Here is a 14,522-nt window from a genome sequence, read left to right as displayed (position 1 = left end):
AGGATGACAGGCAGGGAGGGACTTCATGCCTGTGCCCCCCCCCACCCCTTCAATATTGGGATGATTGGCTTCATTAGTGACAGAGGGCAGAGAAAACATCTCATTGTGAAAACTCCTCTGGATTCCACTCTGCGGAATCTTGTGCCACATCAGAGCTGAAGCATACAGGCACAGTCCGTCTAGATAACAAATCTGAAACCAGGGCCCCCCTTTGGGAGCCGTGGGTAATTTGGTGGAACTGAGTAGAGACGGAAGGTGGGAGCCCTGCCCCTCCCAGGGAATGATCAGAGGCAGCTCAGCGCACAGCCCACCCTTCTGTGACCCGTAATCTAGTTTCTGTCCAGGAGTGGGTTTTATTGACTGTAGAGCTGCAGTGGAGTCGCACTTAATTCCATTATGCGCCTGTGAGGGCGGGACGGGGACCAGCCCAGGAGGCTCTGCCCAGAGAAACCCTCTGTAATTACTCACATGCGTCTGGCACTTGGGAGATGAGCTCGGGCAGCCGTGGACACTGAGGAGATCGGTGGAGACCGTGGCTCTCTCTCCCTGTCTGTCTGTGGCTGGATCCCCCCGCATGTCATCTCATTCCAGCTCTGACGCTTCTGGTCTCTGCCTCAGTCCTCCAGATCTGTGCCTCTTTCTACCACCAGAGAGACCCCAGCAAAACTGACTCTTAACATTGACCTCTTGTTCCTAAAAAGTGAGGGGTAGTGTAGGCTTCCAACAAGAAAGAACAGAACAGAAACCAAAGAAGACAGAATTACCTTTCTCGTGGCCCCTTGGTGAGGAGATGCTCTTGCATAGGATTATATGCCGAAACTTCAGTTAACTTTGAGAACATTCTGGCACTCAGAAACCTGGCCACCCTCCCACCTCCACAGTTCCTTGTCCACCAGCACAGCCGATTGACAGACAACCCGTGTCCCTGAGGGCACTGTCAGAAAACACATTCAGGCCGGTTTATACCGAAAAAACAAATGACATACGGGTATGTGCAAGTGAATTCGCAAAGCTTCCCGAATAATGCCTTCTGCACCACCAGCGTAGTTTAACTTGCATTGATGGCTTGGATACCAACGGCAGAGGGCTGCAGAGGACCGAAGAGAGCTTTGGGGTCAACCGGCCTTGGTTTTAGTGCTGGTCTCCTCCTTACTGGGGCCTTCAGAGGCTTCTCTGAGCTTCCCTTGCCTTGTCCATGTGAAAGTCCTCAGCAGATACTCCTGAGTCACTTCAGGACCTCAGGAGACACCGCTGCCTTCTTTTCTTCTCCGCCACCCTGTGCATGGCTGAATTTGCTCCAGGTCTTCTCACAAAACTTTCAGGACTGAGCAGTTTCCTGGCCAAGAAGCAAAAACAGAATTGTCCCATTTCCCAATGGATTCAAATGAAAACTGGTAATAAAATCAGGTACCACTGCAGGAGAAGACACTGGAGAAGAACCAAGCTGGGTCTTTGAGGAGTCTCGCACGTGAAGCGGCACACGTTAGGCTGTGTCAAGGTCACTTGCGTCTTATCATTATCACTTTGAGAGCACGTACTGTCTGACCTGCTGGGTGTTTTATTGGGAAAATGATTTTTCTCTGTGTCAAGTGTTTCTGCACTAGTGCTTTTGGCTTAGTAATAAACACGTGAGGCCTTTTGTTGGGGGAAAAAAAGACATAGCTGCCTAAAGATGCATATGGTCAACCGAAGATACCAGGTCACCTCTGCATGTGACCCCACATCTGTTTGGTCCCTGTGAGGAGAGGAGGGTCCCTGGGTAGGGCCGTCACCTGGTGGCATGTAACCTGAGCATGACAACTGAGTGGAAGGCATGAAGGTCTCTCCTGTTGTCTCCGGAGATCTGGAAGCCAAGGAGCAGCCCGCTTGGTGTCCAGCCCAAATCCACATGCACCCTGGGACTGTGGGGCTCCTGGTTCAGCCCTGTCTTTGAGCCTGTCCACCATCAGACACAGAGGTGAAGGAACCAGCGTTCATACCAGGCACTGCACGAGGCCCAATCCCATGTATCACATCATTTCACCCCCGCGGCATCAACTCCAAGAAGGAGGGAGGGAGGAGAGGCTTTGTGGCGTGTCTTCCCAGGCAGGCCCACTGGAATCCTCTCACATTATTTTCTCATTTAATCCTCATGCCAGCACTGGGGTGTGGATATTATTCTTCCTGATTTATAGACAAGGAGATGAAGGTTCCGGCAGGCCGCAGTGCGCAAGGCCCTGAGTGGCAGAGCAGGAATATGAACTAAGGTCCCTTCCTGTTGTGCATCTCTAAGGAGCAGAAGCGCCCAGGAGACTTCCTCGTGGAGAAGGTGGGAGCAGTCGTCTCACTGGGCTCCATACTTCTTGCTGGCGCAGGGCCCTGCTGCAGGCCCCACGGCTCATCTCCGTGGGTTCCAGCTCAGGATCTCCTCAGCCATTCTGGGCAAGGAGAACAGTCTGGGAGCCTTTTACTCTTGCCACTAAGGAGAGTCACTTTGGTGATAGGCTCCCAAGCACTCGCCTTGACGTTGCTACAAGGGGAGCCGAAATAAGCTGGAGCACTCGGTGTAATAAATACTGATGATTTCTATTAACAGAGAGGCAATTACTGGGCCCTGGGAATCTGGGGCACGCAGCCCGAGGGAGGACAGAAGAAAAAGAATCGTTTCGATAATTAAATGAGAGCAGAACAAGGCTTCGGCTGGGCTCTGTTCTCCTGGACTGATTAAGAAGCTGCTGCTCTTCCTGTCCATGCTGATGGTTTCTTTCTGCCCAGGATGTCCTTGCCTGGCCCTGGGACTAGGAAGAGGAGATCATACCAACTCTGGGTGGAACAGCCAGAGGGCTCCTCTCTAGCTAGCTGTCTTACACTAATACACGAACCCTGAATTCGCAAAAGCTGTTCTGAGCTCTCTGCCTTTTCCCTGGGCCCCAGCTCCCGGCAGAAGCCCCCAACAGACCAAGCCTACAGCTGCTGGAGGAGAAAAATGGAGCAAACCGCTGATGGCCCAGCCTTGTGCCTGCCTCCCCAGCTTGACACCTCTCCAATATCAGGGGACACCATCTTGCTCCTTTCAGGGAGCCTGAGCCTGGTGCTTTGCCCTGGTCTCCAGACTGTGCCCCCCTGCCCTGCTGAGGCTCATGGACTGGTCGAACTCATCACATGAGTCCCTCCTTATCATGAGTCTTGAAGGTGCCATTTATTGAGAGCCAGCACATGCCAGGCACGTACACACAGTATCTCATTTCATCTTTACAACTCTGCTAAGAATTCATTCTTGTCTTCTCTTTAAGATAAGAACACTGAGCTTTGAGGGACTAACATGTCCAGAGTTACTGGCAGGGACGGTACTGGGACACGAAGCTTCGATGTCTCCGTGCTGTGCTCTTTCAGTTGTCGTCATGGTCTTCCACCTGGAGAGATGGCGTTTATTTAGGAACAGAGCAGGACTCACACCACCTCTGATCAAGAGAGGACAAAAAGGCCCATGAGACTTGAAATCATTGTAGAAAAATGTAACAGAAATTGATGAGGTGGTTTTATGCCTGTTCTGTACAGACCAAGAAAAAAGTTGACTTCGATAGGATCTAGATTAGATCAACCACACAAATGCAAGGTGGTGCCGTTTCCTTGCTCTTAAAGTGGGATCATTTGTGTTCATAATCCAGCTGCGTAGGCTCCTCTCTCGGAGAAGGCAATGGCACCCCACTCCAGTACTCTTGCCTGGAAAATCCCATGGGCGGAGGAGCCTGGTAGGCTGCAGTCCATGGGGTCGCTAAGAGTTGGACACAACTGAGCTACTTCACTTTCACTTTTCACTTTCATGGTTTGGAGAAGGAAATGGCAACCAACTCCAGTATTCTTGCCTGGAGAATCCCAGGGACGGGGGAGCCTGGTGGGCTGCCGTCTCTGGGGTCACACAGAGTCAGACATGACTAAAGTGACTTAGCAGCAGCAGCAGCAGCAGGTTCCTCTCTAAAGCCACCCCCTATCTTGACACATCGCCCCCCGACCTCAGAAAAGCAGAACAAGAGGGATCAGTGCTGACTCGCCTCACCCTCAGGTTGGCCCCTCTTGGCTACCATGCAGAGAATGTTAAGTTTACTGCCCAAATGAAAAACTTGACTAAAGTCACTTAAGTGGCAAGTTTCTGCCAAGGTTTGCATTTCTGAGCTCTCGTGGGTGGATGCCAAGCCTCTTAGAGGGGGCTGCCTGCTCTCCTTATTGCCACTGTACATTCTTGTGGCCGTGTTTTTTGTTTGTTTGTTTAGACTTACTATTTTTTTTTTTGGACATGCCTCATGGCTTGGAGGACCTTAGTCCCCCAACCAGGAATCAAACCCCTACCTCCTGCAGTAGAAGTGCAGTCTTAACCACTAAACCACCAGGAAAATACCATGACTGTGTTTAAGTATGTTGAAACTGGGTGACTCTCATGATTGGCTTAGTGTGAAGGTCCCCCAGCTCCAAGCTCTTTCAGGAATGGGCATCACTGTCTGGAAGAGCATATGCAATCTTCTTTGCTAAGGTTTTTTCTGTTTGTTTTTTTTAAGAATAATAGAGGCTTCATCCACCCAGATTGAATTAGTTTCCGTCAGGTCCAGAAGAAGGACTGTGTGACCTTGAGCAGCATTAACAACTGAGAATGCTGTGGTCCTGACCCAGTCACCCCCAGGATGTCCTCGGGCCGGGGCGGGGGCGGGGGGGGGGTTGGTGCAGACAGAGCCTATTTCAACTGTATTCAAAGGTGGGTCTGGGCAAAGGTGGCCCAGTGTTCCCATTTCCAAGAAGCTGTCAGGAATGATTTCCAAAACTCCTTTTCTGGGCAGAGTGATCATCTCAGGGTGAACAGTTGATGACTGATGGATGCAGGTTAGGTCTCATGGTGGGTTCCATATGAACACGTGAATGACTCTGCAAACCCATCCCCTCCCCAAATCACCATTGGCCTTGTCCTGGCAGTACATCATTTAGGCCATCTTCCTAAAATCAGACAGAAATAATATATTTTTTTCCTTTTTTAATGATTTTTTAAAAAATTATTTGGCTGTACTGGGTCTTAGTTGTGGCCCGTGGGATCTTTAATCTTTGCTGCAGAGTGCAAGATCTTTAGTTACGGCGCGTGGGCTCTCAGTTACGGCATGTGGGCTCTAGTTCCCGGACCAGGGATGGAACCTGGGCCTTGGCATCGGGAGTGAGGAGTCTTAGCCACTGGACCACCAGGGAAGTCCTGAAAGTAGTATTTTTTGAAGTATGTATGGTGGTGCTCATCTTACAGGTGAGGAAACTGAGGCCCAGAGGAGCAAGGAAGTTACGGAGCAAATTAAGAAGCATCGCTGGGGTCCTAAACCAGGACCGAAGCTCCTTCCACAGGGATGAGGCGCAGGACGGATACGGAGCAGGGCTGGTGGTAACTGCTGCCTGGCTGGCAAGGCCTGGGTGTTTACTCCACTTCCCAGGTCACTGATGGCGCAGTCTGGGGGGCGCTGATACGTCAGCATGGAGAGGACAGGCAGGAAAGATGGCTGAGATGGGAGCCTGAGGGACAGGGTGTGGCCGTCTGTCACTTCTCTCCCTGTCTTCATCTCCTTCTCTTGTCAGTAACTCGTCCTTTCACATACAAACCCCAGGGGCAGGCTCACAAGGAGAATGGCTCGTTAGAGGAAGGAAACCAGGAAGCTTCCAGAGATGATGTCGTTGTGGCCGCCTGTGTGTTTTCACGCTGGCCCAGGTGTGAGGTTTCATGCTGTAATTCCAGTCCCACTCCTCACGTGCAGAGACAAGTAGCAAACCCCCAGCTGCCTGGCCCCCGCCCAGTGGATGCCAGGTGCCAGGGCCTTGCAGCAGCTCTGTCTGCAGCTGTTGCATCAGAAACAGTCTGGATAATTGCTCTCTTCCAATGAGAGGGTGGATGGGGATATAGCACAGGTGCTATTATTATTTATTGGAAAGATGAGTAATATTTACTGGCGTTTAATCGGGGTTTCTTCGCATGTTTGCTCCCTGCTCCTAGTCAGCCAGTCTGGTCAGGAGAGACTGTTTCTAAGTCCAACACATCCTTCACTCAGAGGCCAGCCCTGGGGTATCTGGATGGTGCAGTGACCAATGCCAACCAAGGAACCCAGCCAGCGCCACCCAGCTCATGGGAGGGCCTGCCCTTCCCTTCACTGTCACCACGATGACCTTCACAGAGGTCTGACTCCTCCAGCCCGCCCAGTTAGTGCTGGCGCCCCCTGGCACACTGCATTGTGTATTCAGCCGTTAGCACCCACCACCAAGCCCTGATGACAGGCAGGGGGAAGCCCAGCCCCATGGCTTCACAGTATCTCCATTCAGGTTATTTTTAAACAGCTTTTTGCTGTGCCCATGGCTTGAATGATGCTGTGTTTGCAGCCAAGTGTTGGGGTCACAACAGACCGAGAGGAAAGGACAGTAACAGCTGTATGTTCGTTCAAATGTTTGCAAAATGTACATTTGGTTTACTCCCTGGGCCCAGTGTTCACACCTGTAACCCTGGCTCAAAGAGACAGTTTTAAGGCAAAACTGTACTTTTTTCTTGAGGCAAGGCCCGTGAGGCCCTGCAGAGCCCCTGCAGAGCCCCCACTGTTCTCAGGACTGATCAGGCTGAAGGTCTGCGCCAGTGAGGCAAAGCTGGAAGGTGGGAGAGGCTAGGAGAGCCCCATAGCCACAGCTCCCATTTGCACGCATCACACCAGGGACCCGACTCCGACCCTGCGGCACCATCTGAGTTGCATCTCAGATGACTGTCCTGCGGTCAGTCCCATTCAGTCAGCATCCAGGCATAATTTCTGGCCCCCTGCACACCCTCACCCCCCAGCAGAAGAGATGCTCACCTGTGGCCATTATTAGGAAGGAAGCACCTCTGAGAGAATGTACCCCAGGAGCCAGCTTTCTGGGCCCCGTCCCAGCCTCGAAAAGGCCCGGGCCTTCTGGAGCCCGTGTCCCACGGGAGGGAACCAGGACCTACAGCTTCTGCCGCACCTTCTCCCCTTTCTGCCCAGCAGAGCCTCAAGCCTCTTGTTCACCGGCTGAAAGTGACAGGTGATCTCTTGGTTGGTTCAGGCGACACAGGGCTGGCGGTAACTGTTCCACTTGGCTGGTTGCTTCTTACATTTTCTTCAGCTAAACTTTCCTGAGGGAGTCCAGTGTGTAAGGCCATCATGATACTGATTACTGCTATTCTCACTCACTCAGAGCTGCCTTCTCGAAATACAATTCACACATCAAAACAACCCATCCTTTTCAAAGTGTGCAGTTCAATGGTTTTTAGCCCGTTAACAGTTGTGAAACCGTCACAGCGATCGAATTGTGGGGCATTTCCGTCATCCAAGGAAACCCTGTACCTCTTGGCTGTCCCTCCCCACCCCATTTCCCCGCAGCCTCTGGCAACCGGAAACACACTTTTTGTCTCTGTGGATTTGCCTGTTCTGGACAAGTCATATAAACGCAAGCGTACACCGTGTGCTCTCTGATTAACTGGCTTCTTCCACTTGGCACAGTGTTTCCAAGGTTCATCTGTGTTGTTGCAGGTGTCAGAACTTCATTCCTTTTTACTGCCAAATAATATTCCATTGTATGCATGTGCCACATTTTGTTTATTCATCTGTCAGCTGATGGACATTGAGATTATTTCCACTTTGCAGCTGCTATGAATAGTCCTGCTCTGAACGTTCATGCACAAGTTTCTGTGTGAACGTATGTTTTCAGTTCTCTTGGGCACATACCTAGGAGTGGAATTGCTGGGTCACATGGTAACTCTACCTTTATCAATCTGAGGAACTCCCAAACTGCTTTCCAAAGTGACTGGACCATTTTACAATCCCCCCAGCAATGTGTTCTCTGGATATTTGCAACAGCTTTCTAAGACTGGTATTATAATCTACAACTTAAATTAAGGCCACTGAGGCTCAGGAAAGGTAAGAAACTTGCCTGTTCCTTTCAAATGCCAAGCTCTTCCCTCTGTGACTGGTTGCCAAGTATTAACCCTATATCCTCAGAGGACAGCTGTGTTCTTATGCCTGCACGGTCCTATGAGAAATCTTTATGTTACAGGACGTGTCAGGAAATGCTGCGTTTCTGGCCTTCACTCCTTTTGGGTTTGTTGTTCTGCAAGGAAACAAGAGGGTCCACTTCATTAAATGGTGAGTATCTTCATTTCCAAAACAGGCTTTTTACCCCTCACCAGCTGGGGAGGGCTGTGGTTCCCATGTCCTTTGTCTGTGAGTGGGCGAGTTCTGGTTCTGAACCCTCTCCTAAGCCTTGCGTCCGTAATGGTAACTGGTGAAGGTAGTGGTCTCTTCTAGGGATCCTATTCTTCCAAAGGGGTGTTCCTGAGAGCCATCAGCCTCTCCAGAGAGAGAAAGGGTGTGGATACTTGGTTCCTGTGTAGGATGAGGTCTAGAGCTGGAGCCAGTGTCAGGGAAGCAAAGTTCCCATGAGAACCGAGTCCTTGGGACTGACCTCTCCTGGGGGCAATAGCATCTCAGGGAGGGTCACTTCTTACCCACTCTCCTAACAAAGGAGGGCTTGCAGTGACCCTGGAGCAGACAGAAGTTACCCTGGTGCTCTGCGAAACACTCTCCTCAGACTGAACCTCTCGGGGGGCACTGCCTATGGAAACAGACGCCGCTGTCTCCCATCCCCTTTCAGGGCTTAGGGGTCCTCGGCCTCCAGGAGTCACATGCCTCCCCTTTGTCCCCTCCCACTCCCGTCTCCAGCAGGCAGGAGCCCCCACTGCAGCTGCACGGACTGCTTCCTCCCTGCTCATCTGCCGGGGTCTGTTCTGCGGCAGGGCTCTGTGAGCTGAAGCCGCAGACTCTGGTTTGTTGATGGATACGTGGCTCTCTAAGAGAATCTTTCTCAGGCGCACGCAGACACCGTGCAGCCTCATCAGACCATGCTGCACATTCTCCTCGGCCCCTGCGACCCCTGAACCTCCCTTTAGGCTGCCAGGTCTGAGCTGGTCCGCTCCTCAGGGGCTTGGACAAGCAGCTTTCCTTGGCCCAGCAGGGCTAGCCACGGAAGCCTGTCCTGGCTTATCCCCTTGGCCTTCTCCAGAAGAGCTGGTGGGAAACCCGAGGACAGAGCTCTCCCTGGCGAGCTTTCTGCCAGGGATGCTGCAGGCCAGACACCCCCTTTCCAACCTTCGTGACTTTTGTGAAGCTTGGAGACACAGTCATCATGAGAGTGCTCATGAAACTGCTCCCCAAATGTGCCCAATCAGGCCGCGTTCCCCAGAAAACCCCTTTCCAGGGTGGGCCTGCTGCACTGCGCTAACTGGGGTACACCCCAACACTCCCGTTTGCCCGACCTTCCCAAGTTGGCCTCACTCACTGCACTCTCTAGGTGAAGATGGTGAGGGTTTGGGGTCTTCTGTCCAACCAGATCTTTTCAGACATTGAGCAGAGTCAGGCACCGCTCTCCTCGTGAGGGGCACTTGCCACATGGAGCCTCTGGGTGGTCTGACGTTCCCAGAGCACCCACATCCTGGCCACACTCCGACCAGGCCAGCTGTCACATGAGGCAACTGGTAGGGAACATTTTAGCTAAAAACATGGAGGACTCGCCTGTCACTGGGGCCGGTGGTCCCTAAAGGACCCTCACCCTCCAGAAGCCCTACTGCAGCTCTCCAGGCTGCCCCAGACCCTTTTCCTTCTCTGGCTTCTCTCACAGCCCACTTCTTCAGGAAATCTCTTCATCTCTCTCAACGTCAGAGTAACAGATGTAAACTTCAATCTGACTCCCAACAGAAAATTTTCTCCTTTCCTACCTTGCTTGTTGAAGCCAAGATGATCCATGTGCTTGTTTATGTTATCAGTCAATTGATAAGTACGGTATTCTGTACGTGTACGAGAGGTGGATTGCCTGGGAGGGAGCCTCACAGGGAAGGAACCCCACGTGGCTCGTATGAGCTCGGAACTGGTGGTCAGCAGTGCGAGCTCTCATCCTGACCCGGCCGTGGCTTCCAGGGAACAAGTGGCCTTCCTCTGCCCCACGAGTTCTGTCCGGGAGTAAGCCGGGTACACTGTTCTTACCACCTTTCTGCTGCCATTCTAGGATGTTGAGGAAAAGCTCCCTAGAAATCGCAAAGAGGAAGAAGCCAAGTGGAGGCAGATATGCGTGGTCAGACCTCCCTGCGCGGGGAGAGGGTAGAAAAATAGACTCTGCCCCAGTGAGGTAGGAGGGGGCCTTCGGGCTCCACAGGGAAGCTGTCAGGCAGATCAGTGGAAGGGAAGTTGAGGCCTCGGTCGATGCAGAGGCCTGGTCCTCTGGCTCTCAGGGACAACCACCTAAGCTAAGACCCCGGTCCGTTTTCCCACTTTGTAAATGTCACCAAGGCTGAGAGCAGGATGTGGAGGTGAGGTCGAAGCTGTGCCATGTACAGTAACCATGTCACTTCTTCTGATTTGTGTCTGTCCTGCGGGCGATGTACCCCAGTATCCTGTTTGCCTCTTTTACTGCAGCCATTCACTGGGCTGGTGGCTTCAAGGATTTTTCTACACAAACCCCTAAGCCCCTTTCCTGGTCAGTACGCTGCATGACTGTTCCATGTAATCTGTCCTCTCTCTGGTATGTTGCCCTGCCCCCTCCCCGAGATCGTCTGACATTTGTCTGCATTAAACTGCATTCTCCATCCAGTGGCACCGTCACCTGAAAGACTCAGCTCCCTCAGAACCCGGTTGCATTGTTTCTCATTATTTGCTGTATCTTGAACTTTGGCCTCATCAGCTACCTGTGGCACCGTACATTTGACAGTCCCACCTAGATAATGCACCTGTGTTATGAACCAAATCCTGAAATGGCCCAGGACCACTCTACCTAGACTCACTGCCCGTGCAGACATTTCCCTTTTACAGCCACTGTTGATGAGCCCGAAATCCTCCTATCACCCTATTATGATAGTGATTGACCAGAAACTGTGGGGTGAACTGTTTCAGCGACTGTTCTCTAAGGCCCCTGCGCTGCTGTCTTGTTTCGGTTCTAATTTTGGCTAAAACTGTGTCTGTGCCTGGAGCCCCTTCCAGTCGGGGTGGGCTGTGCATCTACGAGACTTAGCTGCCAACAAGCGGCCCATAGCAAGCTGACAGGCGCTCTCTTTGTGCTTCTAGGAATGAGGTGACCAAGCTGAAATTTGAGGGAAAGACCTTTTATTTATACGTAAGTCAGAAAGAGGTGAGTGCTAGTTTCCTTCTCTTCAGGGAGGGCCGGGGCTGAACCAAGGTGGTCCACCAAGGTAGAGCTAAGCCGCCTGCAGGCTAAGTCAGGACCAAGGGCAAGATATGGAGGTGAGGAATGGAGGTGGCTAGGCCCTGGAGCACAGGGACTTTCGTCAGGGACGCTGGTGACCCCTAAGGTTCCATACCTCCAGAAAGTACAAAGTAAGATTCTTTTGCTTCCATATGAAAATTCCAGGAAGATAATAAACACCCCCAAAAAGAAGAAGAAAATTCCAGATGAGAGTGCCACTCTCTCTGGGGAGGGCTCGTCTCGTTCACGCTAGGCCAGTGGAGACTCACTCTGACGGGACCTGACTGCCAGGCGTGCCCTTGCACACTGACCTGAGCTCTGCCCGTGGGTGATGAGGCTGCTCTCCCCACCTGAAGCCGATCCCTGGGAGCGGTAGGGAACCCTCAGACAGCCCCGGGGTCAGTGTCCTGGCCCACTTCACCCTTCGCGTCTCCATCCACACTCAGCTGTTCCTATGTGGGATTTTTTGTAGGAAAAGAAAATTATTCTCACATATTTTGCTCCAACTCCAGAAGCCTGCAAGCACCTCTGGAAATGTGGAATCGAGAACCAAGCCTTCTACAAGTGAGTGGATACCTGGGGTGGGGACTGCCTTGATCACGGCAGAGTCAGAGAATCAACTTTTAGAGCAATGATGGGCAGGAAACCAAGAAACTGACAAAGGCGAACACGAGATGACAACGCTGGGCTTCCTTATAAAACCCAGAGTCCTTTCCAGGTGACTGTACCAGCTGGAGGGTCAAAGCTGAGGTCTGGGAGAGTGCCTCAGCAGAGCTGCCCAAGGGGTCTACCTTGTGATGTCCTTGGACAGCTGCCCGCCCCCCCCACCCACCGCATCCCCCGTGGCAGAGCACTTCTGTGTCTTCCTAGGGGAAAGCTTGGGCCAGAGAAAGCCCATGGGTATCTGTAAGCTAGCCCTGTGGAGCCATTCAGAGGCATGGGCGACCCAGAGTACAACAGCTCCATGAAGGAACAGGCACAACCCAGAACAGTTTCCTAAGTCTTGGAGAGACTCTGGGGCCCACTCCCCAGTGGGTGGCCTGGTGCTGAGCTGCAGTTGAGGCCCAGCCCTTCCTGGCGTGTCACTGACAGAGATGTTGCCAGTGACAGGCCAAGCGCCCGGGAGCCCGGCGTTGGGGTAGCTGGAGGGAGCAAGGACTTGTCTGTTACTGAGATACCAGCTTAGAGCACAGCTTACTAAATGATTTTGTAAAGTTATACTGAGGCTTTTGTGCCCAATTTTAAGAAAGTGGTTATAAAAGCATCAAGAAGCAAAGAAATAGCCCATCAACAAACTGGGGTGATGCCAGAAAAAGTATGTTTGCTAAAACTCTTGGTCTTGTTTTTAAAACAGAACGTAGTGATTTATCCCTTAATAAGCTGCATCTTGATCAGAACAACAAAGACAGGATGTGTAGTATATTTCTCCTCTGACAGGCCATAGTTCTCCCTGTCAGGGGAAGGGGGCTGGAGGGGGTCAGGGGGCCCCATCCTCCCCACTCCAAGGACTCTGCTGCCTGCTGTGGGATGTCTCCTCCCTGTTCCTCCCTCCTCCCCAGAGGCTATTCCTTGGGCAGGTTTTCTGAGCTGTGTAATAACTTCTGTGCATTTGATACCAGAATTGGGGGGAGGAACTGAATTGACAGCCAGAACTCTCACCTGAGTGGGCTTCTTTCTTCTCATGGAGAAGGCACGCGGAAGACTTTCATGTGGTCCCATTTCCCTCCTTTTCAATCCCTGGCTGTCCAAGGAAAGCCAGGAGAACATCTCACCATTGTTTTTGGAGGCCTACCTTTGCTTTTCCCTCTGTGCCATGGTCTGAACCTGTGACCAAACTCAGTTTCTGAGTCTTTCATGAATAGATCTCCACACCCTGACAGCACCCACAGTGGAAACCAGGGCTGCTTGCCACTGTTTTCCACTGACTACTAATTAAGTATTAGAAGCCTGCATCCTGGGTCCGATCCCCACTTATGCCCAGTCTCTATCAAGAGCCGCTCTGGCCTCACTCAGCATCTGCCATGTGCTCAGATCCCTGCTTTGTGTCTGGCCTAGGGTTTCACAAGGTGCTGGCTGGGTCAGACTCAAGAACGTGCTCCGATAAAAATGTAACTGCATATCTGACAGGTATTAAATATTTTGAAGCAAAAAAAAAAAAAAGAATGTGCTTAGGCAGGAGGGCAGGTAGGCTCAGAGGCTCGTGGAGCCCTGACACAGGTGGGGATGGTGTCCCCAGGAACTGCTGTTCCTGGATATAGGGACGCCTCCCTAAATGTTCACTGACCGCTCAGGACAGAGGCTTTGGACCAGATTGGTTCCCAGCTGGGTTAGCACGACATGCAACGCAGGGCGTGTTGTGGGTGGAGCTGGGTCTTAGGAGATTCAATCTGGGGAGCTCTACCCAAGCTTTCTTGTCCAAGTGTGAGAGGACTAAAGAGGTCACAGAGGTCACTCAAGAGGATAGATGGGCTGTCCACAGCCTGGACAGCGGTGTTAGTAGGTATTCTGAGAGAGGGCGAATGGGTCCGAATTCAAATAAATGGTGGAACTTGTACTAAAGTTCAGCTAGTTTTTTCATTTCAGGGCTTTTCAGAGTCTCTAAAGTGATACCACACTGTAGGTTCTCTCCAAGGAGGAGACAGAATAGGAAGGCAGACTCTCCTCTCTTCTCCACCCACAGTTACCCAGATATCCATATGAACTCTCAGATACTGGTTCTGGGAGGGACTCCTGAGGTCAAGAAGTCCCAGCTCCACTATTTTATAGAGAAGACTGGGAGAGGAAAGAGACACCTGCCCAGGGCACACTGCTAACAGAGGCCTGGCTGAGGTTCAGCGGGTGGCATTCTCTTACTCGGCCAGCCCCTGGCCCTAACGTTTATTCTTTCGGTCCTCCTGGGGAGCCCCAGCCGGCACTCCTGAGGAGCCCGTACACTCCTGATATGGAAGCAGGTTGCAGCCTGCCCACCCCCAGCACTGAGGCTGTGAGTGTGGCCCTCAGGGGCTGAAGGAGAGTCAGAAACAAGTGGGGCTGTGAAGGGCCTTTTCCCAAAGGGTTTCCTCAAGTAGCCCTTGGAAGGAGCTGGGGACGCGCTGCCTTAGGCGGTAAGGCCTCGCAGGCCGTCTGTCACACTGGACTTTGCCTTGCTGCAGGCTGGAGAAGTCAAGCCAAGTGCGCACAGTGTCCAGCAGCAATTTATTCTTTAAAGGGAGCCGGTTCCGATACAGGTAAATAGTGACAGTAAGTAACCACTATGGACCTATTTTCAGACCCTT

The 14,522-nt window shown here is 52.0% G+C and overlaps 1 protein-coding gene and 1 pseudogene across 7 annotated transcripts in view; both read left to right on the top strand.

Annotated features, from left to right (window-relative positions):
* FRMD5 (FERM domain containing 5) overlaps positions 1-14,522 on the top strand; it is a 321,775-nt gene that overhangs the window by 298,033 nt on the left and 9,220 nt on the right. For 4 of the 7 annotated variants that reach the window (XM_059879172.1, XM_024981942.2, XM_010817270.4 and 1 more), the window contains exons 8-11: positions 8,053-8,141; positions 11,109-11,172; positions 11,720-11,811; positions 14,400-14,474. In XM_059879172.1, the coding sequence (XP_059735155.1) occupies positions 8,053-8,141; positions 11,109-11,172; positions 11,720-11,811; positions 14,400-14,474 (320 nt within the window). Of the gene's footprint in view, positions 1-8,052; positions 8,142-10,437; positions 10,525-11,108; positions 11,173-11,719; positions 11,812-14,399; positions 14,475-14,522 lie in introns of all 7 variants that reach the window. The other 3 variants (XM_024981941.2, XM_010817268.4, XM_005222236.5) reach the window with 1 other exon arrangement.
* LOC107131625 (large ribosomal subunit protein eL39-like) lies at positions 397-8,039 on the top strand (annotated as a pseudogene).

The sequence above is a fragment of the Bos taurus genome, chromosome 21, assembly GCF_002263795.3.
Source record: "Bos taurus isolate L1 Dominette 01449 registration number 42190680 breed Hereford chromosome 21, ARS-UCD2.0, whole genome shotgun sequence".
Lineage (NCBI taxonomy): Eukaryota > Metazoa > Chordata > Mammalia > Artiodactyla > Bovidae > Bos > Bos taurus.
Note: the sequence above shows the minus strand (reverse complement) of the source record. Positions and strands in the feature narration are given on the sequence as shown.